This window comes from Anarrhichthys ocellatus, unplaced genomic scaffold, assembly GCF_004355925.1.
Source record: "Anarrhichthys ocellatus isolate YVR2014 unplaced genomic scaffold, GSC_Weel_1.0 scaffold241, whole genome shotgun sequence".
Classification (NCBI taxonomy): Eukaryota; Metazoa; Chordata; class Actinopteri; order Perciformes; family Anarhichadidae; genus Anarrhichthys; species Anarrhichthys ocellatus.
The window spans coordinates 34539-61316 of NW_022280271.1; the positions used below are offsets into that span (position 1 = coordinate 34539).

Genomic DNA, 26778 nt, shown 5'->3' on the forward strand with positions numbered 1-26778 from the left:
CTAACTGCTCATCTTGACCCAACGGATCATAACTAAAAGAAATGAGGGCCTAAACTATGAACATAAGGGATTATCCTTTAGTAATTAAAAAAAAAAACTACAGCAGTGGGGATTGATCTTCTGCTCAGTCTCACATGCTTTGAAGTTGAGTTTCAGGCCCAGTCATGACTACAATAAAGCCCTACAAGGAACTGCTGTAAAGCCTGTGAGGCAGGGTGTGGCCACAAAGCTCTGTCACCTGCTCACGTCTATTCATGCATCTCAGACTCTACCTGGATCACTGCAGGACTCACTCCGTAGCTGGCATATTCCCACATAAACTCAGGTTGTTTACTGAAACTGCTTAAATTGTGGATTCAAGACTTTTTCTTCACAAAGGACTAGTTGTTATTGTGAGGTAAAGAGAATTTACCTTCATGTACAGATTTTCTTCTGAAAAGCATATTTCATAGAAGCTAAAACATTTTTGTAACTTTGTTAATTAAAACTGAAACTATCTGTTTCATCAGTGGTTTTTACTTCCACCCTGAACATTGTCTACAGGCTACAGTATATTTAAGCTATGGAGCGTCTGAAGTTAGTCCTGCAGTACTTTCAGTCGAACTCTGAGTCCATCTCCAATGGAATCTGTATCATCCTGGCCTTAGTCAGTGTCAAGCTCTACACCAGCTTCGACTTTAACTGCCCGTGCCTTCCTCAGTACAACAAACTGTACTCTCTGGGAGTGATGATCGTCCCGCCTGTCATACTGTTCTTCCTGGGGGTCCTGGTCAACCGACATACAGGCGTCATGATGGACGAGTGGATGAGACCCGTTGGGAACAGATCCAAAAATCCCGCTGTGGTTAAGTGAGTCAAAAATGTTCTTCTTTATTTACTAAAACAGTATTTACGATATCAAGCACATGGAAAAGTGTGGCCAATGTTATTGGTTTAAAGAAATACAAACAAGCCAGATTATCGTTTTCCTGTATACCAGAATGATAATGGTTGTAGCCAGCCTTTCTTTAACGGTAACGCAGCAGTAAACGTTTTTGGCATCGTGTTCTGGCTTCTGTTTGTAGTCAGAGTAGTATTGACCAACTGCATTCGAGCAGACTTTTGGTTGAATGCAGGTAAACAGTTCAAGTGGAGAGCAAAAGAGGTGGAATGCATTGACCGAAAAGCAATATTGGAACCCACTGGCGATGACTACCCTTTTAATTGGTTTAAAATTAGCTTGTAAACTTGTCAGCTTGTGAAACAATCTGGTCGTACACGTCATCTCTCACCTCCAACTTTAGACACCACCTCTCAAGTTGCTAATCGCACTGCAAAAAATGAGCAGCGCACGGAAGAGAAAGTCTTGGCTCGGGTATTTGCCGGCAACAACGGAACCACAGATATATAGCCCCTTGCCCCAACAGGCTTATCTGTAATCAGACCGATTGTTATTTGGGTCAATGCACTGAATCAGTTTCTCAACAGGGTGGGAGTCATCAGAAGAAAGATATATGTAGAATTGAGTATCATCTGCATAATTATAATGGGGAATATTGTTATTATGAATAATATGAGGGAGGGAGCATGGAAAGATGAAATAAAACACGGCGAACTTCGCGTCGAAAGGAGTCAGCTGAGGTGGTTCGGGCATCTAATTAGGATGCCTCCTGGACGCCTCCCACTGGAGGTTTTCCAGGCACGTCCAACTGGGAAGAGACCCCGGGGAAGACCCAGAACACGATGGAGGGATTACATCTCCCAGCTGGCCTGGGAACGCCTCGGGATCCCCCAGAATGAGCTGGAACATGTTGCCGGTGAGAGGGAAGTCTGGGTCAGCCTGCTTGGCCTGTTGCCACCGCGACCCGACCCCGGATAAGCGGAGGAAAATGGATGGATGGATGGACGGCGAATTAAGCTCTGCGGGACCCATAGAAATAGGAGTTGAACGGACATTCTCATTCAAATCAACGTAGCAGGATGGTCAGAGCGGCCTCCATTTTTATGTGTACCGTTGTCATTGCTACCGCTGTAGCGGGCTAACTTCCATATAAACTAAACCAACCACATGTCACGGATTCACTGAGGTGAGCTTTTGGTGTAACAAGTAAAACTAGCAGTGGAGTCGTAACAATGGTTCATCCACCACTCTTGTCATGGTTTAGCACATTGTTATCCCCAGATGACTGTCAGCTTTGTTTGGCTGATTTTCTGTAACCAGTGTATTAGTGAAGCATGATGTAATTAGCAAGCTATCTAGCTAACTAGCGAACAGCTGGCTAGTGAACTAGCTTGCTAATTGCGCCATGCTTTAATGCCACACTGGTCACAGAAAATGAACCGAATAGCGAGCTGGTGCCGGCAACAGTGCTGCATCTAATGGCTCCTCTGCCTCACTCCCTGCCACTCTGGAGAAAGAAAAGCTACCCAACTAACTCGCCATTTTCTTTTTGCATTATTGAAATGGTCACGGAAAGCAGTTCAATGTCAGTTCTACTCCTATTTCAATGGTGGGACCCCATATGATCTTGTACTTGTACTCTTGTACTTAAGGGGGCTGAAGTTACGACAGTATCCAACATATCAAATGTATTGCTGAGCTCCAGAAGAACAAGGATTGAAGTCTTGACTGCATCTATGTTTATTAGAAGCTCCTTTTAAAACTTTGATGAGAGCAGTTTCAGTAACGTGATCATGACAGGGACCTGACTAGAATATATTCTAAGGGCCATTTGCAACCCACTGATGTTTTTAAAGATATCCCCAATGAAGGAGAGATTGGAGAATCTGTAAGTAGAGAGTCTGTAATAACTGATGACAGCAGTATTCATGGAGGTCTTATTTATAACAGCAATATTTCTCTATATTATATCCCTTTATTTTAACTTTAACACTATTTTATGTCTGAGATTCTCACTTTTGAATTCACTCCAATTTTCTTTGGATACATATTAAATGAGCATTGTTGGACGAAGCCTGCGATCTAAGATCGGTAATTGTTATGCATATGACAATAAATAACCTGAACATAAAAACTTGGAACATTTAGCTAATCCTTTAAATCCAGTATTCATTATGCGCTATAGATCGCCCAATATCAAATTTAGCAAAATGACTTCAAGAACTGTACTTTTCCTGCATATGTTGCTGACACTATGCTAAAGGTGATATTTGAGGGTCAAGCTGTGGAAATTGTGAGAATGAAAACGTGTCCGATGTCCTTCTGCAGGTACCTGTTCTCAGCCATGCTTCAGAGGGCCATGCTGGCACCAATGGTGTGGATCCTGGTCACTTTGCTGGATGGAAAGATCTTCATCTGTGCCTTCAGTGTTAGTGTAGACCCTGCACTCTTCTCAGGTATCGGCAAACACATGCAACATGCTTCAAAGAACAACACATTCTACATCCATACTACTCCGTTTTCAAACAAAAAAACGATTTCCGTCCACACGGCCTTTTAGCATCGTTTTCGAAATGATCTCCATCCATGCTAACACGCCTGAAAACGAATATCACATGACTCTTCACGTACACTGGGCATGCGCGTGGGTGTCGATGTAAACAGGAAGTAGATTGGTTGCTTCGTTAAAAAAAATACGACAGAGTAATAAAGTAGTCTTTAATAATGAAAGGTCGTGTTTGATACTTAAGATCTTCTCTAAAATGTTCCTCTATGAACTCAAACAGACACAGTTCGTGGAAAGTTTTAGAAGTTTTATTTTTCAGACTTAGTTACAGCACTGCAGGTCTTGTTCTGTCTCTCTCGCTCTCTCTCTCTCACATATCAAATTTACTTTAAAATCAACACTTACACGTAACATTTTGCTAGATTATGGTCCATAAATGTGGTCAACACACGTCTCTCACTCGTTTCCTCGGTGTTGTTGTCTGTTCTCACTCGTAGCTCTGCTGGTGGCTTAACTATCTGTCCTACTGAATAGCGTTTACTGCTAACCGCGACTTCAGACACTCTGTAGGGCTGATAATGCCGCTGGTCACACTGGTCACTGATCACTGATCGCTCCATTAACAGCTGCTTCCTCCGTAATAATGCAGACTTTTACTGAACAACAGCTGCTAGTAAAGACAACAAGGTCAGCATCGCCAGTAATCAGTTCTCCATGTTAAATTAACCTGGTAGTCGATCGGTATTCAATGTTGTCGTTCGTGAGCTTCTGGGTAAGGGTCACGTGATAGACATGTGACGAATCAGGGAAGGATACGTCATGACTGCTAAGAACCAATCAATTAGCGAACGCGTGTGTGGGCGTCATCGTTTCTAATCGTATCCGGTTTCGGCCGTCCACATGAAAACGCAACCCCGGAGTTTTCAAACTTATCCGACCTCGGGAGCGTTTTCAAACTTATCCGTTTACGGTGCTCTAAAACTCCGGCGTAGTGTGGACGCTCAGTGTAACCGTAGCAAAACATATGCGTTTTCAAATGGAAACGGAGTAATGTGGACATGGCCTCAATGCAATCTATAATGTTACCATTGTTGCATAATTGGTTTGTATGATGTATTATGTGGTATGTTTTTGCAGGTTTGCCCAACAATACAGGTCTGGATGTGATCAAAGTCATGGCCAAAGTGCCCTGCAAGGAGGACATTATCTTCAGGAACAGCTCTTTCCGCAAAGCCGTCTCTCGTTACGTTCGCTGCTATTCTCAAGTAAGCTGTTAGAGCCTCGTCTCTACATACACACATCTTTGTACTTTTCACGTCAAGAAGACCATCAATTGGCGGTATGCTCCGTAAGATCAGGGTCAAGGGTTAGTTTACCCTAATATATCTGGTCTGATCCATGGACAGTATAAATGGATGAAGTGTCTCCACTTTCTCCAACTACATAAGGGATTATCTTTCAATAACAAATTCAAGACTTTTTGGTGCAACCACAACTTTGAAGTTTTAGGCCCAGTCATGACTACAATACAGCCCAACCAGGAACAACTACTGTAAGCCTGTGATGTGAGACAGGGTGTGGCCCCGCAGCTCTGTCACCTGTCTATTCATGCATTCTCAGACTCTATCACTGCAGGACTCACTCCAAAACTGATATATAACTGATACAAGCATATTTCACAGAAGCTAAAATATTTTGTAACACTGTACAAAGGTGAAACCAAAACGTCCCGGACACGGGACGTGAGCTGCCATCTTGCTCTTTTGATGTCACTTGGATTCAGAGTCTGCACAGAGGTGATTGGGGGACTAGAGCCGCGGAATCGAGCTCGCGCCCATAAAACCGCCCAAGCCACTCACACAGCTTGTCAACGGGAGAGCTATCTAGCGGCTACGTTACCACCACATTAGATGTTTGGCTAGAAAGACACAAAAAACAACCATAATATCTCTGTGACTACATTTATGATCAAATTGACACATGTTCTATTACAGACTCGTGATTTAGGTTTTAGTAATCTCTATAATCTCTATAAAGATTCATTCATATACGTTCTTTTTTTGTTTGTCTGTGTAGTTTTGAAGAATCACATTCGATCAGTCTTTAGTGAATTAATTTAATCTTTTGTTTTTTAGCTCTAAAATAGCATCATGAATTACCATCAATTCTCATGACACTGAAGCATTGAACAGAGTTGACATTGCTGGAGTTGGCGCTATGCTGCAATTGACCCTTCGCTAGGCCCGCTTCTGCTCCATCAAGCTGTAGGAGCTACCGCGGAGCCCACACCATCACTAACGGCATCCCCTGAATAGATGGTTTGTAATTTATGGAAAATCTTGCTAACGCTAGTTAATGTTGTGCTAACGTCCTCTGCAAATGTTAGCTCCACAAGTTTAAGTTAAACTATAAAAATGGGGAAACTAATCATTTAACTTGATGAACACAGAGTTGTCATAAGATTAGAATAGATAGGATAAAACAAAGTATGAGAAAACCCACACAATCGCAAGATATACATAGTGCCTATCCTCATCCCTGGAAAAACAGACTTTCACATTAAATGCTGATTTCGCATTTGAGGCTGCAATGCTGAATTGTTGACACACTAGTCACCTGATCAGACTTTTTTAACCTCCGTGTGTGGGAATATTATGAACAATTGGTGCTACTGACAGACGATTCTTTGTGCACTCGTCACAGTCACTTCAGCACATGACTGACAGCTTTTGTTGGCTTTGTGTTTGCTAACTTTCCTCGCCCTGTCTAGGCAGTCGGCTGGTCCATCCTCCTCTTCCTGATTGTACTGGGAGCAATGGGACGCCTCGTCAAGCCCTATTTCGACGACCACGCCGCCTCCCTGCAGACGCGCTACTGGAGCAACTACCTCGACGTCGAGCAGAAACTCTTCGATGAGACCTGCGTCCTGCATGCCCGCGACTTCGCCCGCAAGTGTGTGGTGCAGTTCTTTGAGGACATGAGGGAGGATGCTGTGCTCCGTCTTCCCCACCCGCTCTTCGTCACCAACCCCAAAGTGGAGTGGGAGGATGAGGAAGAGGAGAGACTTCACGGGGTGTCAAAGCAGGAACAGGTGGACCAGCTTCTCAACAAATGGTACTATAATAAACCTGAGCTGGACGTCACAAGGATAGCCCACAGACCCAAATCATGCGTTATCTGGGAGGACCGTAACGGGAAGACTTTATACTCTGATGTGTAGGACACAATGTGCTGTAAAGCTGCAGGGTGAATCATGTCATGACTTCACTACCATGAAGCTATAGCGTCATGTTAGGTGTAGGTTACCTCTGTGTAGCATGGCCGTACGCAGGGTTTTAGAAATGCAGAGGTCAGAATTCAGGGGCATTATTTAATTTTTTATTACCCTGATCTCAATACGTGCTAATTAAGAGGTTTGTAGAGCCAACATTTAGATAACAGCTTGAAAACCAACACAGTGGGCAGGAGCATAAATTATCTGTCAAGTTAAATGTTGCAGTGAGTGATCCACACTACAATCTGTAAATACAAAAGAGGGTCAAATGATCACAAAACATCTGCAAATTAATGTTGGCTATGCTTAATTATTGTGACTAAAGTAAAAGCTACTACACGTCTCTCTCACCCATTGTGTTAACTGCCTCTGTCTCTTTCTCTGTGACTCCTCACTTGTCTTTCCTGCCAGTGTATTAAAAATAATTTGGTAAAAATTATATATACACCTTTTTTATTTCATCCTTATGTTAGACCCAAACATTTTGGATTTGAGTCATAGAAATGTATCTTAAACAGGACAAAAATGTGAGAAAAATGTGTTTTATAACAATATGTTTATACAATAATAATACTATATTATTACAGTATAATTATGTTAGGTGTTGAGTTGTTAATTGAGCCCATAGGTTCAATTGTATAAACCAAAGATCATATATATTTATGTGGTAATGAATAGTTAGGATTGCATAAATTAAGATTTGTGTGTGTTGAACAGCACAGGGACAACATATTAATCCTAACCTGGGCACAGTGGGTAATACCTGCTCTTCCTCTCTCATCGCCATCGCCTTCTCTCCTTCTTTTTCACTCAGTCACCACATCTTGTTTTTGACTTCTAAAAAAGACATTAACTTTTAGGGGCCAAACCATTTTGCGAGGGTAATTTGACTAGGGTGCGACATCTTGCTGGTTTTGCATACAGGTTGTTGACGTGCAGCTCACTCACACAGATTAATGGAAACATACAAATGGACGTTTGGAACCAAATAACTCTAGTCTACAGACTCTCACAAAGATACTATTTACTACTTCATTGTATTTAGATTGCTTTAAAGAAGCACTTATAAATATTTCGACATTAACAATCTATCAAATCTGTGTATGTGTTGTTGACGTAGTTACAACCACTGTTAATTTATACCAACTCTGCAGTTCCCCTCAGTGCTATGGAACCTTTAGCAGCTAAAGACAAACACTACTTTAAATGAATGATGATGATGCTCCTTAACTGCTGGATATATAAATAGGCAATTGTTTGCTAACATATTCACCATTTTGAAAGAAGAAATAACATTCTTTGTGTTACAAATTCAATTTGAAATCCAGAGAAACAAAAGACACTTGCTTATTTTAACACTCTCAGGGGTTTTGTTGCTACAACCTCACTTTGTCTGATATTACCAGTAGTTTATGTTGGCTAATGTTAGATAATGTAAGCTATATTTCCTACTGCTTCTTATCAATGTTCTAATTGTCAAAGCTCTTCATTTACTTCTGAAAGCAAGCATATCCATTTATTTCCTAAAAAGCTAAAAGAGTTGCACGTGGAAGCATAGCATAGATGGGTGACAAATCAGAGGAACAAGACTAAAAGTCTACAGCTAAGCTAGCGGCTCTGTAACGCTGTGTCGGCAGCAACCTCCTTAAATTTGCATTCTTTCTAATGGCCATCAGGGGGCCACTCCTCCGGTTGCAAAAGGTAATAGGATTGGCGTTTTTTGACTAAACAGTTCTGGAGTTTCCCCCTGAGAGCTACCTTCAAGGGATTCTTTCTGCAACGCCAATAGAAATGTTTAAGTGACGTAGCTACGCCAATAGAAATGTTTAAGTGACGTAAGCTACGCCAATAGGAATGTTTAAGTCACATAAGCTGTCCAAGTTGCTGTAGTTTGCTTTCCTTAAGCTCTCTTAGCTTTTTAGGTAAGAAGGAATAAACAACTCGGTTACAAGCCACAATCATACAAACGCAAGCAAAATAGCGGTCACAAAAGTACTTTTTTTCTATTTCAGTATTTCAAGTGTCTGTGCTTTGTGCTATTGGTTTAGCTTGCAGTCCATCTGTCTGTGTTTCCTTTCTTCTTTTGTATGAGCTGTTTTTTGTGTTGTCTGTTGTTCTCACATCTAACAGGGTTTTGTTTAATGGCGGTTGACAGTTCTGGTTCGTGTGTTCAACAAATGTTTGTACAGTAACATTACTTATGGTTCCTTTTGTGCTTGGAGAGTATCCACAAAAAGAGTCCCTCAAAACGGCATTCTAAGAAATACAATTGTTTCTTTTGGTGCGAACACAATAAAAAAGGGGGTTTTAGAACGTTGTTTTTACGGCCAAAACACCAAACTTGAGGCTTCAAATACGGCAGTCCAGAAACCAATGGATGGCATCACGGTGACCACACCCACTTCTTATTTACACTCTATTGGCTGTACTTAGGCCAAATTGTTGTTTTAGCTAAATGCTAAAGTTAGCATGTCAGGTATCATGTTTACCATCTTAGTTTAGAGTGTTAGCATGCTATCATTTGCTAATTAGTACAAAACAAAATACAGCTGAGGCTCGCGGGAATGCCTTTAGTTTTGCAGATATTTGGTCATAAACCAAAATATCAGAAAAACTAGGATTTTGAGGTCATGATGGCGCAAGATGAAAACTTAGAGGATCACCAAAGTGACAATTTCAATTCATCCTGAGGGGGAACATGAATTTAATGAGAATCCATCCAATAGTTGTTGAGATATTTGTAAATAATACACATTAAGGCCTAATTGTTCTAGTGGCTGGCAAACAATTTTCCTCTAAATTTCTGATGGTCAGTGCTGAGAGACTAACCCTAACCAAGAAGCAAGAAGGGTCAAGGAGAAATGGTAGAGCGTACAGGTCCAAGTGGAAAAAAAACAACTAAATCTTTTGGGATTTTTCCAAATGAGAAAGAAGGGTAAGAAGTTAGTCAAACTTTTTTCGTAAGTGCCAGTTTAGCTGGGTTAAGCCAGAATCATACTGGCCATCAGGAGCAGCCTCTCAGTTCCTTGTTAGTACCGCTTTTTTTTGTGGTATTGCTATCTGAGCAACACATGTTTTCATTTACAGACCACATTTTTTCTTCCATTGGGGAGGAAACCAGAGGGCAGTTCCTGACTGTGATGCTACATCCATACTACTCCGTTTGTACTTGGAAGCAGAGTTGTCAAATAGAAACGATCTCCGTCCACACGGGAGTTTCAGCATCATTCTCGAGTTGATCTGCATCCACAAGGCAGCCTTCGAAGGCGGACAGCACGTGATCATTAACGTACACTGGGCATGCGCGTGACGGTGTAAACAGGAAGTGGATTGCTTGCTTAGTTAAACAAAATACGACAGAGTAATAAAGTAGTCTTTAATAATGAAAGGTTATATTTGATACTTAAGATCTTCCTCTATAAACTCAAACAGACACAGTCCGTGGAAAGTTTTAGAAGTTTTATTTTTCAGACGTAGTTACAGCGCTGCGGCTCTCTCTCATATCAACTTTACTTTAAAATCAACACTTACACGTAAACGTTGACTAGATTATGTGTCCATAAATGTGGTCAACACACGTCGATCACTCGTCTCTCACTCGTTTCCTCTGTGTTGTTGTCTGTTTGTCACTCCTAGTGTAACAGACTTGGAATGGCATTGAAGGAGACAACTCAGGGTAGTTTTCCAGGATTTATTCGCTGCAGAAGACAACATAAACCACATTAGTTTCTTCCTGGTCTCACTCTCTCTTTATACATCCGCTCCTAAACATGCAAGACAACAGAATTCACACAAAGGAATGCCAAAGTATCTGCGTCGTTACGTTATATGACAGGGCAGCCTGACGTAAAAGTAAATGGTGCCAAAAAGGCTAACTGAAACAGCCACTAAACTTATATTTTCCACAGTCAAAACGGCACGTAACAGCTTGATAAGGTCATCGCCTTAGCAGTTACGTTAAGTAAGTAGCGTAAACAGTTACATTCCCGAAGAAAACAACAAAACAGTGCAACAACATTATTCCACACAACTTACCCTCAACAGTACGAAACACCACTGTGAGGGGAAGTCGGGACTACGGGTGCTTTGGAGGTACAAAAGAGGCAAGACGCCGCTTCCGCAGGAAGCATTAACAAAATAAAATGCTAAATAAAAATAGCTCATAAAGATAGAATTCACACATACTCAACAGAATAATAAAGTACATTTTTAACTCTGTTACATCCACCCCCACTGAATTTTAGCGAATATGAGCACCGACTACACAGTATGCACTACAGAAAACACTACAAATCGACAAATTACAAAAGGGTCATCATCAAGAAAACCAACATCTAATGTATCCCATAAGGATAAAGTGGTATGAGAGCAGCGCTTATCCCTCAATCCAGCAACTGGCAACAGGGTGCCTTGTACACCCCACAAGACCCAAACACAAAGTGCAGTGTAGTACAGGCTCATGTCAGATAAGAAAATTAAAACAGTGGAACATTATACCAAAAAAAAAACAAAACAACAACTTCCAAACCCATCATTGGTATAAGGTACATGCCTACGGTTTCAATCAGGAAACACCAGGAACATAGATTGTCAAACAACTTTAACATTCAACTTCTCCTGAACAACATCCTGCCTGGACATTGTCTGAATGAGCCTGTTCACAGGCTTGACTAAGCGACCAAATCTTGACCTGACCTGTGCATTAGAACGACCACAGATCGTGGGTGAGGTCTGAACATCAGTGTGCAAAATGTCAGATGTATTATCTGTCTGTGTCATGGTGTCAAGATCAGAGTCTGGCTGTCTCACATGTGTTGAGACACCTCCAACAGTCACAGAGCAAGAATCATAAGTCACAGACTGATCTTCTATGTGGTCTTCAAGTGAAACAGAAGCATCCTGGGGATCAGAAGCAACACTTCTTATGTCAGAAGCGTCTGCCACAGACAGACTTGGTGCAAACAACTGAGTAATCCAATCAATGGTTCTCCTCTCCGAGTCCACAGGTACCGAATCAGCCAAGGGGCCCTGTCCATCTTCCACAGTCATAGGTGAGTGTCTGTCACTTTCAGTGTCAAGGCTTTCACTAGCCACACCATGAGGCTCACCCTCTCTCCCAAACAAGGTCTCTTCTGCCTCACTCACATCGTCATTTCCTGAAGCCGTGGATCCTGTAACCGGCATGGATGAGGCAAGGTCAGACATTCCACATGTGTCCCCCACAGGGAGGAAATTGGCCAGCATCATCAAGTTCCTGTGTATCACCTTTTCCCGTCCAGTTACTGTGTTGCGGAGTCTGTACGTGTGTGTCTCTGTATTCACGTCCACCACGGTGTAGATGGTTGAGTCCCACCTGTCCGCAAGCTTCTTCTTACCCCTTTCCTTCCTGTTGGCCAAGAGCACCCGGTCACCGATTTCGGATCCCTTTACTTTCCTGTTGTACAGCTGAGCATGTCGATTCTGCTCCTTTGTAGCATGGACCTGAGCAATAACCATTGCTTCTTTTAGATCATTGGCGAGGCTCGCTACATACTTCTCATAGCTTATCACAGCAGAGTCACGAAGGACAGTACGGAAGAGTACATCAACAGGTAGGCGGGGAATCCGGCCAAACATGAGGTAAAAGGGGGGATTAGCCTGTTGTCGCATGAGCTGTGCAGTTGTACATGAACGTCAGAGTCTGCAAGCGCCGCGGCCAGTCGGCCTTCTCTTCAGGGGGCAGAGCACGAATCATGCCACCTAAAGTTCGATTGAAACGTTCCACACTCCCATTACCCATCGGATGGTAGGGGGTTGTGTGCGATTTCCTGACACCAGAGACCCTGAGAAGCTCACTTATCAGCAGACTTTCAAAGTTAGCACCTTGGTCACTATGGATCCTTTCCGGGAATCCAAAGACACAGAAGTACCGGTCCCAGAGAACTCTTGCCACCTGCTTAGGTGTTTGGTCTTTACATGGAAATGCCTGGGCCATCCTCGTGAAATGGTCAGTTATCACCAAAACATCGACAGACTTGTTCCTGGAGTCTTCGGCCGACCAAAAGTCAATGCAGACCAACTCCAGTGGCCTGGTTGTTGTTATGCTCTCCAGGGGAGCCCGTCCCTCAGGCTCGATGGTCTTGCTGACGATGCATCGTTGACAATGCCGAACGTAGTCTCTCACGTCTCTGTCAAGGTTTGGCCAGAAAAACCTCTGTGTCGCCAAGCTGAGGCTCCTGAACTGAGCTTGATGTCCAGCCCTATCGTGAATCCCCTGCAGAACCTCGGCCTTAAGTGAGTCAGGAACAACATATTGAAAACGCTTCGCTTTGGTTTTCTGGTCTTTTGAAATCCTGTACAGCACACCATCACTCACAGTGAGCCTATCCCAGTGCTTCAGATACCTTGTGACAAGGACAGACTCATTGAATCTTTCCCTCCTGGAAGGCCTCCGACGTCTCTCAACATAGGACAGAACACGAGAGAGACTTCTATCCTCCAACTGCTTATCACGGAGGTCCTTCTCTGTGTAGGCAGGTAAGGCGTCCTGTCCAGGTGGAACCAACTGAGGTAAGTACTGCAACACCTCAACAGCACGGGCCCTTGGACCCGCATCCCATTCCATGTGTGACTGTAGTACAGCAGACACATCCTCCATTGCAACAGACTGAGTGTGCATGTGAAGCGGACTGCATGCAGACTGGTTATTGTTACTGAGAGACGAGGGTTCCCTGTGCTGGCTGGATGACCGAAAGGCATTTTGGACAGAGAAACTTGACATATCTTTGACCTCTGTGAGAAGACCTGCATAGGGTTCAGCAAGTAGCCTGTGACCAACACTCCCCTTGACAAACAGCACACGGCTCAGGGCATCAGCCACGATGTTCTGTGGACCTGGAACATACTTGATGTCAAAGTCGTAACTCGCCAACTTGGTTACCCAGCGTTGCTCACAACAATCTAGCTTCGGCTTTGTCAGGATGTGAGTCAAATGGTTATTGTCTGTTCAGACTGTGAATGTGTGGCCTTTCAGCCAGTGACTGAACTTTTCGCAGACTGACCATTTCAAGGCCAGAAACTCCAACCGATGAGCTGGATAGTTCTTTTGGGACTGAGACAATGACTTGCTAGCGAAAGGAATGGGCCTGGCTCGTGCTTCTCCCTCCTGAATTTGAAACAGAACCGCGCCTATGCCATCCAAGGAGGCATCAGTTGACAGCATGAATGGACGGTTGAAATCGGGATGAGCCAAGACAACACTGAACCAGCAAAGTTTTCAGACTCTCAAAAGCCTGTCCCTGTTCCGGGGTCCAGTCAGCCGCATACAACTTCCTGCATGACAGTTTGTTTTTATGTTTACCTTTTCTTTTCCCACCTTTCAACAGGTCAAACACTGGCTTGGCAGTGGCAGAGTATCTGGGCACGAAGTGTTGATAGTAATTTACCATCCCCAAAAAGGATCTTATCCGCTTCTGGGACGGGGGTCACGCCATCAGTCTCCATGAGATCAGTGTCTGTCATGTTGGTGATGTTCTCAACCTTACTGGGGTCTGTTGAAACACCATTCTCATCAATAATGTGGCCAAGAAACTTTACAGACCTCCTGAGGAAGAAGCACTTTTTGGGGGCTAGCTTCAAGTTATGGCCACGCAGCCTCTCAAACACCATCTCCAGGCGCAGCAAGGCAGTCTTCTCATCAGGCGCAAACACCAACAAGTCATCCAAATAGCATAGCAGACTCAAATAGTTTTGGTCTCCGAAAATGTTGGTCATCATGCGCATGAAGCTCCCAGGACTGTTGCAAAGGCCCTGCGGCAGACGGTTGTACTCATACAGACCCATGGGAGTGGTGAAGGCGGAGTACTTCCTATCGTCCTCATGGAGTGGCATGTTGTAAAACCCGGAGGTCAAATCCATCGTGCTGAAAAGGCAGTTGCCTCCTAGCGCTGCCAAACAATCTGCCTGGTGAGGAAGAGGGTGAGCATCCTTCAGGGTCCTTTTATTTAACCAGCGAAAGTCTGTACAAATGCGGAGATCACCGTTCTTCTTCCACACAAGCACCAATGGTGAAGCGTATTCACTGGTTGATTTTCTGATGATCTCTTTTTGCTCCATCTCGCTCAGCACCTGGCACAACTTTTGATACTGGCCAGGGGGCACTCTCCTGTATGGGAGTCTGAATGGTCTGTTGTCAGACAGGTGTATGCGATGTACAAAGTCCTTTGCCTCCCCACAATCAAGATGGTGGCGTGAAAAGACATCCTCATACTGCAAAACAAGATCAGCCATCCTCCTCTTACAGTCCACTGACACTTCACATGACTCAATGTCAACAGTACTGAGCCCAACTGAATCGAGCTCGTCTTTGGCAGAATCTGCATCAACAGTAGGAGGCACGGTTGATTGGGTGCAACCGGCCAGGGGAACCTCTGTCTGTTCAGCAACATCCATGTCCTCCAGCGCCACACATGTGTATACATCAGCCAGCTTTGCATTGCGCCTCAACAGCACAGGTCTGTCAGATGTATTGATGAGCTTTAGCGGGACCCGCCTGTCTCCCCACAGTGTAGTTACAATCTTTGCGACCAGAACACCTCTGGGAGCCGAATGGGACAACGTGGGCTCTGTTATGACGGTGCTACCTGGGGAAATAGCAGTGTTCTTGGGCAGTTTTCCCCAGATAAGATATTCACGGCCAGGCTCAAGGTAAGTGGCTGAGTTACATCTGACTGTACCGACCTTATCAGGAACATCTCCTCCTTTCCAGGGGTTCACACCTGAGAGCATAGACAGGAAACATTCTGTTTCTGGGTCTTCGTCTGGGCAAGGTCCAGAGACTGTTTTCCAGTAGGACTCACATAGCTTAGACTGATGCAGGATGTGTTTTATAACATTTGTCCCGAGTCTCAACTCATCGTGCTGTCCTGGGACGAGTGTGGGAACAAACATCTTACAGCCATACACTCCCATTTCCACATCAAAAGCACACTTGGGCCTAACACGAAGTCTGCCACATCCAACAAGGACTACATTCACATCAATCCGTTTTTGGTCGGTTATCACTCCAGCATCTCTCAGTTTCATCTCAGCTGTTTCATTAATGCTACATGCCATGGAACCACTGTCCAACATGCCTCATATTGTCACTGTCCCACCCATCACCACAGGTGTGTAGAAAAGACTGTCACTACTGCCAACTCTGTGAATATTCTGATAAAGGACAACTTCAGATTCATCACGAGTCTCTCACAGATGTGTAAACAGTCTCAGCATCAGACATGTCATCTATTTGGGAGTTTGTTGTGCGACCTGTACTGCCTCCCTCGGAATACAGGTCAGCTAGGTTCCCTCAGTTTGGGAATGGGGGAAGTTCTTGGCAGGGCAGTTCAGTTTTGTGTGGCCAGGGGCGTGGCAGGCAAAACACAGTCTCTCGGACATACAATGTGTAGTGGTGCTGTGGTCCGAGTCATTACAGACCTTACAAACTGCCTCTCTGACGCGTTTCTCACGATAGGCACGCTGGAATCTCCCACCTTGCATTAGACGTGCAGCAGCGCGCAGTTGCATTTTCTCCATCATCTCCTGAAACATGTCGACCACACGAGTGAGAAGTCTCTCCTCTGACTGTTGGAGATTCTGTGCCACAGCTGGTACAGAGGGATGACTCATAGCATGAGGCTCGCCTTGACCTGGGGTAGATGCAGGAGAGGGGCAAGGAGGATGACGCACATGATGCTGGCCTTGGAGAGAGAAAGGTGAAGGACTCTGAGTAAGACACTGCACAGACACTGTCTGACTTGTTGATGGCTGACTAGGCTGCTCAGAGGCGGCTGCAGTGACGTAGTTTTTCAGTTCTGCAGTACCAGCGGCTCCACCACTGGCCCTCAACTCCCTTTGATAGTCATCAATCCTCAGCTGAACATCACGTGAGGTCCATTCATGAAGTGGCTTACACTTTAAGGTGCAAGACAACTCTGGGTCTGGGCAGTGTTTGACGAACATGAGAGCCACTTCATCATTCATGTTCTCTGTCCGCTTCCCTTGTCTGCTTAGGCCCTCAAGTGCTAGGTCGGCAGCTTTGTTGAGTCTTATCCAGTAGTCGACTGGATTTTCTCTGTGCTTAGGCAGAGTGGCATAGAAGTCTGCTAGAGGGAGACATGAGGGCGCAACACTGAAGTAGTGGAGAAGAACATTGTACATCAGTTCAGGTCTCTGTTTAACGTCAAGTGTAGGATCACTACGCAAGGCAATCTTCACAACATCCCTGGCCTTGCCCATTAAATGGCTCATAACTTCCTCGGCTTGGTCGCACACAGGAATCTCGTTTTCTGAGATGTGTTTTAGTCATGTCAATCCAGTCCTGGACTGGGTATTTGTCGGTGTTATCCCCTCTGAATGTCTGGAGTCCTTTATCAGAGTTTAGATGGACTGTCACATGTGGAGAACGGTCATGTCGGTCAACATCATGTCGGTGTGTTCTGGGTGGTAGTAGTCTGGTGGTCACTGTTCATGTTTACTACACCAGCTGACATCAACTTTGCTACAATGGATTCCCCAATTTGAGCACCTAACTGCCCTACCATGTCTGTAAGATGATGAATAGCATCCAAATCACTGCCAGGAGTGGATGTGAGGGGACCGTCTCTCATAAGCCCACTAACAGGAGTACTACCTGGGCTCTGACCTAGCCCTGTATCCTCACAACTATCACGCGTTAGCTTAGAATGTCCCACATCCCTACTGCCCGCTATATGACTGAGCCAAACACCCCTACCTTTTGGCAGACGAGGACTAGCAAACTCATCCATTGTTATTTTACCAGCCGTTTATAACCATTAAATGGACTTGCGTTGTGTGTACTTAGAACCAAAATGTAGTAGAAATGCAAGTTAATGTAAAAAATAAAATAAAAAAATAACCAACACAATAAGGATAGACAATTCAAAGCACTATGCCCTATTCCACAGTCTTTTATAAACCTTATATGACCACAGTAGTCTTGAAAAGGCTGATCAGGACGGCAGCACAGCATCCACAGCGACGAGCATCAAGCTGATCTGAAGATCTGGGTCATGGCACCAGTGTAACAGACTTGGAATGGCATTGAAGGAGACAACTCAGAGGGTAGTTTTCCAGCATTTATTCGCTGCAGAAGACAACATAAACCACATTAGTTTCTTCCTGGTCTCACTCTCTCTTTATACATCCGCTCCTAAACATGCAAGAAAACAGAATTCACACAAAGGAATGCCAAAGTATCTGCGTCGTTACGTTATATGACAGGGCAGCCTGACGTAAAAGTAAATGGTGCCAAAAAGGCTAACTGAAACAGCCACTAAACTTATATTTTCCACAGTCAAAACGGCACGTAACAGCTTGATAAGGTCATCGCCTTAGCAGTTACTAAAGTACGTAGCGTAAACAGTTACATTCCCGAAGAAAACAACATTATTCCACACAATTTACCCTCAACAGTACGAAACACCATTGTGAGGGGAAGTCGGGACTACGGGTGCTTTGGAGGTACAAAAGAGGCGAGACGCCGCTTCCGCAGGAAGCATTAACAAAATAAAATGCTAAATAAAAATAGCTCATAAAGATAGAACTCACATAATACTCAACAGAATAATAAAGTACATGTTTAACTCTGTTACACTAGCTCTTAATAGCATTTATTGCTCCTGTGGTGTAGCTCCGCCATGGGATGAGCTGGGTCACCCAGCAGAAAAACAGGGACAGCATCTTCGCCCTCTATCAATTCTTTAGGGTATGGGGGAATTGCTCCATCTTTTAGGGCACAACTCTAGCTCTGAACATAATGTAACATGTCCGACTAGCTAGCTTCTAAGCTAATTTTAACATTACCGCCAATGGGGAAATGATAACTGCAATTAGCATTAGCGAATATAATATATCTTCGCACATCTTTTCATGCTTCATACAGACATACTTACAGACTAAGGTCTCTCAAGGCTACCAAAGGGAAGAAGTAAAACGAAGCACCGTGTCTTCTCATTAGAATCTAAAAACAACGAGGCACTAACTGTTGTTGTAACTCGTAGCTCTGAATAGCATTTAAGGCTAACTGGCTTGGCCGCTCCATAGGGCTGGTCACGGCGCTCGCTAATCGCTCCAACAGCTGCTTCCTCCACAGAAATGCAGACTTTACTGCCCTTGAACGTCTTTAAAGCTTGAAATTAGTTATCCATGTTGAAATGAATTACTGGTCGCCCTGGCTGTTTGTTTTCTTCCGGGTACGGGTCACGTGATAGTGAGTGTGACGAATCAGGGACGGAGACGTAATGGCTGCTAATAACCAATCCAGTAGCGAACACGGGTGTGGGGCTCATTTTTTCTAACACACATCCGTTTCCGACCGTCCACACTCAACCAAAACCCCGGAGTTTTCAAATACCTCCAACCTCTGGGGAGTTTTCAGACTCCTCCGTTTAGGGTGCTCCAAAACTCCGGCGTAGTGTGGCCGCTCAGTGTAACCGTAGCAAATACGGAGTAAAAACGGAGTAGTATGGACATGGCCTGAGTCACCACTGGTGCCCAGACTGCTAACACAGCCTCAAAGTTGCACGCAAAAGCAGGGACTTCTCAGTACAGTCTTTCCCTGAAATTGCACTGGATGATAAAAATGGATTAAAAAGTCTGAGTCACATGTCCAGCCTCAGGATACTGCCAGAGCGTGAGTTTGCATGACTACATTCTTTATTTTCAATAAAGTGGCAGTATTTTTATATATAAAAAAAACATTCATCTCAGTCTGTTTTCCACGGTCTCTGGCTTCTTTATTGATTGAGTAAGTATGACGTAAGTGTTAGACTAATTTTCTGCAACTAAACTGAATCCATTCATTACAAAACAGTCATTCAGACTACAGTAATAATTAATGCGGTGTGCTCGTTTAAAACCGAAAAAATCTCAAACTTATTGTTTCCTATTTATTTTCCTTTTCGTTCTCTGACTGCAGCCTGACAGTCCTGTAAACGACACTCATAGCTCTTCAGTGTTATCCTCAGTAAAGACACAACATCCAAACATGGCTGCTGCAGCACTCGTCACAGAGAACTTTAAGTTTGTGTCCCTCTTCTTCAAGAGTCTGATTGCACTGGGCACTGTGGCCAGCCAGACTGCATACAACGTTTTCTCCTTTGAATGTCCTTGTTCGTCTGGGAGGAACTACCTCTACGGCCTGGCTTCCATTGGTGTTCAGGCGCTGGCATTTTTCCTCGTTGGAATAATGATGAACAAGAGCACGTGGGACCTAGTGTCTGAGTGTCGGCTCAGAAGGTGCCGGAAGCTGTCGGGAGCCTCTGCCTTTGCGCTGCTGGGAACCATCATCGGTCGAGGTGTGGTGGCGCCGATAACATGGGTAGTTTTCTCTTTGCTGCAGGGCCAGGCGTACATGTGTGCCCTCACCGAGTTCGTTGACCCCGGCACACTGGAGGGCTTCCCCTCAGGTCAGGGGTCGATGGTAATGGCGAAATTCCCATGTCAAGACAGTGTTCCAACAGAGCTGCAACGCTTCTGGGCCGAAGTTGAGCGACGACTGAAATATGAATCTCAGGTAGTGGAGTACTTTATTTTATTTTTTTGCAGGTTTAGTGTAGCTATTACAGGTGCACACAAGTAAGGGATGTTAAATATCAATCAAAAATAAACGCCAGCTGCTACTTTCGATCTTATTTGCCATCAAATCCCATGAAAGGAATACATTTTGGGAGGCATTTATTTGCTTTCTTTCCAAAAAAATAAGCGAGAGGCTTGAAACCAATCTTGTTTTTTTTCCTTAAGTATGGAGCTGGAGTGTGGACATAGTTAGCCTAGCTTAGCATAAAGACTGGAGGCAGATGGAAACAGCGAAATTCAAAAATACACCTACAGCCTTACGTGCTGGAACTATTTATTGATGCACAACAGCTGTATCCATCTGCCTAGTGCTTCTGTGTAGCATCCCCGTCTACGGTGCAGGTTGCTAGATACAATGCGGTCACTGAGTAAAGGTTTTGGTCGTAATAGCACTAAACCTGGCAATCTCACTGTGAAGAAAAGACTTCAGGAGGCTGCACAGAGTCACTGAACACTGTGACAAGAATAGTTTCATTATGTAGCTTGTTTCTGAAGCTACATTAATGGAATTGGAACTTTTTGGCACATGTGGAGCAATGACTTATGTTTGTCCACTTATTTTAGTATATAGTCGCTACGATAAAATGTTTAGCTTTATGGCTAAAATTAAAGACATCTCATTCCAAATGTAAGTCTATGGGGGAAAAGTGTCTTTGGGCACAGTGGCATCACATGAAGGTCCCCGGAAATTGTAATTCCATCGTTTTTGGCCACTATGTAAAATTTGCTTCAAGGCCCAGCGCTCTTCCTGCAGGGTTGTTAGAGAGGGGAAGAGTAGACAAAGGTAAAAATATGAACCAGCAAACACAAATGTAACTGATCCATTGCCTCAGAACCTACTAATGGTGTTGGCCTCAATGCTCTCTGTTCTTTTCAGCTCATAGGCTGGCTGCTGGTGGCAGTAATGTCATTGACGGTGTTCCTGATGCTGTGCATGAAGCGCTGCTCCTCTCCACTTGGCTACCAGCAGGAGAATTACTGGTCCCAGTACCGCTCTGATGAAAAGACCCTCTTCCAGCGCACTGCGGCTGTCCACGCCCGCCTGCTGGCCGCGGAGAACGTTAAGAGCTTCTTTGGCTTTGGGGCACTGGAGCAGCTGGCTGAGCACCAGAGTGCCGGTCCCATCTGTAGCACCAACTGGAACAGGGTGACTGGTGTCTACCTCTACAGGGAGAATAAAGGACTGCCTCTTTAGAACAGGCTCAACAAATGGGCCACGTACAGTCTGGAGAATAACATGGAGGCTATGGAGAAAGAGATGGACATGCTCAGCTGACCGGATCCTTCTGGAAGGTGGTCCAGTGACTGCTAGCATAAAGGCCTCAGTATGTTTCAAACAGAGTGGGTCATCAAATAGCAACTACAGTGTAACCCCCTCCCTCTTCTCCTTTCCTATTTCATAACTTTCTCTGACAATTGTCGTAACTTTCTGAAACAGACAATCTTGACGGTCACACACACTATTTCTGCCACATTGCCTTTAGGCAGGTTTCGATGATAAGACCAATTTAGTTTGAAACATACTGAACCTTTTAGTTCACCATCAATACAACTTTGGTTATGCTCCCAGATGGACACTTGGACAGCTGTGGACAGCATTTGGAAGACAAGTTTGGAGGGCACCAATGCACGGTAGATTGCTATGCTACCACTTGTAGCGTAGTGGTGGCGTGGACACGTCTGGACAAGTCTGCTTGGTCACACACATATATATGTGTTTATATATGTTAGTTTTTGCCATTCAAATTATCTGAAAAGTATCCTTTTGACTTAGTGTTTCAATGTGATCCAAAAATATAAAATTTTAAATAATCCGAGCGTATAGGGCACTGAGGTACGTTTACCCCTGGTATTAACATGTGGTCTGTGTCTTGATATGTTCACCATGTTTGTTGACAAGCCCGCCTGCTTTGCCCACCTAATTTGCAAATCAAATTTGATCACAACGCGGGCTGAAACTAGTCAAGGAAAAAGCTTATTACCAGGTGTAAATGTGGCGCTAGATAAAGGATTTGAATGTAATTAAGTCAGATTCCTCATTAAAAGATTCAGATTATTTCTAGTTCCATTTGCAATGTTCCTTTTAAAAGTTAACTTTGTTCATTAATAAACTCAAAACCATTACGTGTGGCAGTATACTGTCTATGGGCTGAATCTGTCAGAGTACTTTTTAGTTTTTTAAAATGTTTTCATCTCTTTCAATAGGCTGATAACAATGAGGCGTGGTCTTTTGTCATGCAGTATTAAATCCCCAACATCCAACTTGGGGATGGTACCTGTGTTTCTGTACTGATGCTTTATTCAACAACAAGAATCTGGCCAGACAGATTCCAATGCTCGGGTCTGCAAGCCAATAGTGTAGTGGACCCCAGCCGGACAATAGTGAAGCGTACTGATGTTTCCAGAGGCTTTTATGTGTCAGGGCCAAAAATCTAAACTGAAAAAAAAAGATTTTAGACTGTAAGAAATAAGATTTGAATCTGAAACATGAGAACTCAAATATCAAAATATATATGAAAGTGAAAAATGAAAATAAATATTTTATTCAAAACAATTCCAGAACTGAATCAAAATTATATTCAACCCCAAAAAACTTTTCATTCACTTATTTTTTATTTTGAATACATTGCTGTATTTTTCAATGTTCAAGACCACAACTTGAACTTTAAGGTTCAAATTTTTTTTCAAATGATCAAAACTATTGGCCTGGATTTGGCTCCATTGTCAGGTTTTGAAGGCCAAAACGGTAATAGGGGATGGACCCAAATGCAGGGAGACACAGTGAAACAGAGGGTTGAATTATGGTGGCTTTAATTACTAAGAAAAATGTCTAACACAAAAACTAGAGCAGGGGAATCAAAAAATGTATAACAAAAAAAAATCCAAGAAAACAAAACTACTAAACAGAAAACATGGCAGAGAAGAGCAGGGATCACATCAGAGACATACCAGGAATCATTGTCCAAAAAAAAACCAGGGAGCAGAGCAGGAATCACAACAGGAAACACCACAGACCAGGAAACACCACAGACCAACCGACAATGACACAGGGGACACACAGGGTTTAAATACACAGGGAAGGTGCACAGCGTTGCTGAGTAAGCAGAGCAAACCGTTTTTGACCGTGCAACATTTAATGAATGTAAATATTATGATTTATTTGGTCTATGTAGAGGAAATGGATAACGACAGAGAAAGTGGTTGGCCTCTGATTATGTGAGAAATAAAATACCTATATTGGAAACTGGACTTTATTTATGGCACGTGTCAGAACAAACATCAGCAACCCTGGTGACTTTTTTGATAAGCAACGAGGTCACTACAATCACAATATCTAAATGTTCACATTTAGATATAAAATCATTAATCTCCTCTCTCTCCCATTGTACTAGAAATTATATCATATGGAGGATAACAATTTCTGTTGAATACTTGAATTTATTTTAGGTTCATTTTTTATCCATGAATGTATTAAGACACAAACCTTATTGGTGTTTATTTTTATTTTTTTATGAGAGAAGTCTATTGGAAATCACTGACTTATTTAAAAAAGAGCAAAACAGCAAAAAAAGCTGAACGGTGTTTTGTCTTTTATTAGGTAATAGTTATGTTGGTGTGCTCTGTTTGCTAAATAGCTACTAATGATGTATCTTGTCATTCTGTATATTCTTGTTTTAGACTACATTCTCTACTACAACTAAAAAAACAAACAAACCGGCCATACTCCTGACCAGAAGATGGCGGTAATGAAGCTGAAAGAAGTTAACCTGTAAAATTCATCAGTGAAGTAGAAATCTTTACTGCGCATGTGTGAAAGTCTGTATTTAACTGTCGAGCGGGCTGATTCAAAATACAACGTTAACCAAGATGTCTTTGATATCTGCGCTGCAGTTTCTGAGGTTAAATGAAATTCCCGAAGGTAAAATTGTATATGTGTGTATGTTGTAAATTACCTTGTCTATTATATTGTAGATAGAGACCACGCTTAATTGAATTTCCCGGCTGTTTGTCAAGCAATGTTGACAGCTAACGTAGCTATTTCCCGGGTTTTGTGCCCCGTCCTGTGTAGAGGAAGAATAACGCTACTAACTCCATTCACATATCTTGCAAATTAGACAATGCGGGCTGCTTTCGAAGTAAAACACAGTTAAAACGAAACTCCAGACCTGTACCTAAGTCGCGACGAGCCACTGGTGTTTTCGGCAAACAACTGTCTAACGAAGACTCACTGTAAATTTGTGTAACACGTAAATCACAGCGTTTGTAACGTTAAGTAAGCCCAGTTTAGTTTAGCTTGCATTAACTAGTTATCTGTTTGCCGAATTAGGTTAAAGAATACAGGTTTATAGTTACTGCTAAACGTGTTAAAGCCATGTTGTAAGGTTATTAAGACACATCGACTCCTGATAACGTTGGTACTCTTTAGTGTTGGCAGCTCCTTCAACAGATCTTAAGTTTGTTTAATTAAAAAGGCACAAACGTCATCGTTTGGCGGAAATATCATTTTGGTTCATATAAATCGTTACATTTAATATTATTTTTCATACATTTTGTTTTTGCTCTAAACATTTACCAGCTTTTAATTTCCCTCAGAAAACAGCTCTCTCAAGTTCCGAAATACCGTCTGTCGTGTTTTTGTATCACTTGGGGGGGGGGGAGTAATGTGATAACTGGTGTGATTTCTAGCCTGGGTGGATGCAGTGTGGGACTTGGAGTTCACAGAGAGAGAACCACTGGATGACACCATAGAGGACGAACTCGCAGTCAGTGGAGACAAGGCCTTCAGAACTTTGTACCAGTGTTTACTTGCTCATGCTGCTGACCAACAAGATGGAGCTTCACAGGTAAAGCTGATCCAGCACTGAAACACTCTGTCCTCTGCTCCACGGAAAACAAATAGGAATGTGTATATATACTGAAATGTACCGAACCTAGTGGCTCTTCCTGAAATGCTGTGTGCTCTGATGTTGATGCAAAACACCAGTGTGGTTTTTTTTTTTTTTTTTTTTTTTGGTAGCAGCAGTAAGCATTGTCTTGTCTCGCTGCAGAGCATCTGGGCGATTCTGGGGGAGAACGAGGTGTCGATCAAGTCCCTGGTGGCCGTGCTGTCCTTCTTTGTCCTGGCGGGAAAAGCCAAAACGGCCAATGTCCAGCAGAGGGTGAGCAGTCTGCATGCAGCATCACTCTACCTGCTGCTGCTGGGAATCCCAGGTGAGGAAATCTAACAAAAAATATATCTGTAAGAACGTCGGCTTGTAGTTTCGGTGCACGTCAAATTTGTTAAAACTGTAACAATAAGGTTTCATCTTTTTTCTGTAATAACAGTTATTAGATACTGTCCAGCTTGTCCATTCACTTCACTTAACTTAACAGTTGAGCAATAAACAATTCTGTGGAATAGTGTGAAACCATGGGCAGGAATGTGTACTGCATTACTGGTATACAGGTGCATCTTTGTGTGTGCGTGACACAAACAAAACTGTGGAATATCATGAGAACCAAAACCTCAACACCAAATCGATGCCAAAATTCTGAAAACGTGTTAGTACTTTTTCTACTGTACCGCTATGGCACATACCATACGTACTCGGGATCAGGGCTTAAGACTAACGCTAATCTATGGAGGTGGCATTGAGTTACATTATGATGCGTTCAAGCTCTATTCAGTAAAAATGAATTGAAAGAAATACTTAATGACCTTGTTAAAGTTCAGTCCAGGTGATTGTTGTTAGTTTGTTGGAGAAGCTAACATTTATGTTAGCCCTATAGAACCATGTGAAAAGGGTTGTAATATATGCTCTGCAATCCAACTGAAAACATGAACCTTGTGTCATTAGCGTCAGTATTTAATTTTGGTGAATTATGTGTGCCAAAACTCATACTAGGGCTGGGCGGTATACCGGTTTTAATTTCCGGTACATATGAATTTTTCATATACCGTCATACCAGCCAAAAACAACTTCTGTCGTTTTTCAACAGGCAGCAAAATGTATTGTTCGCTGCTGGATGCGCTACGGTCGGAGCTAGTTGTCTTAAGTGTATTGAGAGGGAACCCTAGTCATGGTCATAACTTTATAACGACCTTTAACAACCTACAACTAACGTCCTTTAACAGGGTAAAACACCACGACACAACAGTTTATTACAGATAAACAATTTGTAGCACTAATAATTGTACATTTATAAAATTTCTCCGCCAAACTGCATGCTGGGTATAGCTCGCTAACAGTCTGCTAACAGCTGGGAGAGGCTCTGTCGCGCCAGTAACGTTACATTAAAGAGCGATGCAGACTGAACAACAAAAGGTATTTAGTTCAGACACGTATGCAATGCTGATTACCGTAATATGTGTGGTATTTGTTATAAATGTATGTTGGTGATATGAAGCTGTACATGGAGGGACTTCTTCTTTAAATTCCATTGGCGGATCGCAAACCAACTTGCATAGGTGCATACCGCCACCTACTGTACCGGAGTGTGCATTTTCAGGGTAACCTTTTT

At 43.2% G+C, this 26778-nt stretch overlaps 4 protein-coding genes across 6 annotated transcripts in view; 3 read left to right on the forward strand and 1 right to left on the reverse strand.

Moving 5' to 3' along the window:
• Positions 1-562: 562 nt before the first annotated feature.
• Positions 563-7099, forward strand: calhm3 (calcium homeostasis modulator 3). The gene is made up of 4 exons (XM_031879281.1): positions 563-849; positions 3209-3336; positions 4524-4651; positions 6157-7099. Exons 1-4 carry the CDS (start codon positions 563-565, stop codon positions 6604-6606), a joined length of 993 nt encoding a protein of 330 aa, XP_031735141.1. The 3' UTR covers positions 6607-7099.
• Positions 7100-14024: 6925 nt separating this feature from the next.
• On the reverse strand, positions 14025-15797 carry LOC116401066 (uncharacterized). Its single transcript, XM_031879285.1, has one exon. The coding sequence runs from the start codon at positions 15769-15771 to the stop codon at positions 14026-14028; it is 1746 nt and encodes a 581-aa protein (XP_031735145.1). The 5' UTR covers positions 15772-15797; the 3' UTR covers position 14025.
• Positions 15798-19661: 3864 nt separating this feature from the next.
• Positions 19662-22147, forward strand: LOC116401067 (calcium homeostasis modulator protein 2). Its single transcript, XM_031879287.1, has 2 exons — positions 19662-20215; positions 21155-22147. Exons 1-2 carry the CDS (start codon positions 19688-19690, stop codon positions 21470-21472), a joined length of 846 nt encoding a protein of 281 aa, XP_031735147.1. The 5' UTR covers positions 19662-19687; the 3' UTR covers positions 21473-22147.
• Positions 22148-24073: 1926 nt separating this feature from the next.
• The window catches only part of ncapd3 (non-SMC condensin II complex, subunit D3), a 58674-nt gene continuing 55969 nt past the window's right edge, over positions 24074-26778 (forward strand). For all 3 annotated transcript variants that reach the window (XM_031879282.1, XM_031879283.1, XM_031879284.1), the window contains exons 1-3: positions 24074-24196; positions 24964-25121; positions 25326-25488. In XM_031879282.1, the coding sequence (XP_031735142.1) occupies positions 24145-24196; positions 24964-25121; positions 25326-25488 (373 nt within the window). In that variant the 5' untranslated portion in view covers positions 24074-24144. The remainder of the gene's footprint in view (positions 24197-24963; positions 25122-25325; positions 25489-26778) is intronic.

What these genes read in the sequence shown, in the direction of transcription:
- calhm3 (XM_031879281.1), top strand. Translation starts at nt 563, where the DNA reads ATGGAGCGTCTGAAGTTAGTCCTGCAGTACTTTCAGTCGAACTCTGAG. An exon ending in AGACCCTGCACTCTTCTCAG is followed by an intron (nt 3,337 to 4,523) that starts GTATCGGCAAAC and finishes ATGTTTTTGCAG; the next exon opens with GTTTGCCCAACAATACAGGT. An exon ending in ACGTTCGCTGCTATTCTCAA is followed by an intron (nt 4,652 to 6,156) that starts GTAAGCTGTTAG and finishes CGCCCTGTCTAG; the next exon opens with GCAGTCGGCTGGTCCATCCT.
- LOC116401066 (XM_031879285.1), bottom strand. Translation starts at nt 15,771, where the DNA reads ATGTTGGACAGTGGTTCCATGGCATGTAGCATTAATGAAACAGCTGAG.
- LOC116401067 (XM_031879287.1), top strand. Translation starts at nt 19,688, where the DNA reads ATGGCTGCTGCAGCACTCGTCACAGAGAACTTTAAGTTTGTGTCCCTC. An exon ending in GACTGAAATATGAATCTCAG is followed by an intron (nt 20,216 to 21,154) that starts GTAGTGGAGTAC and finishes TGTTCTTTTCAG; the next exon opens with CTCATAGGCTGGCTGCTGGT.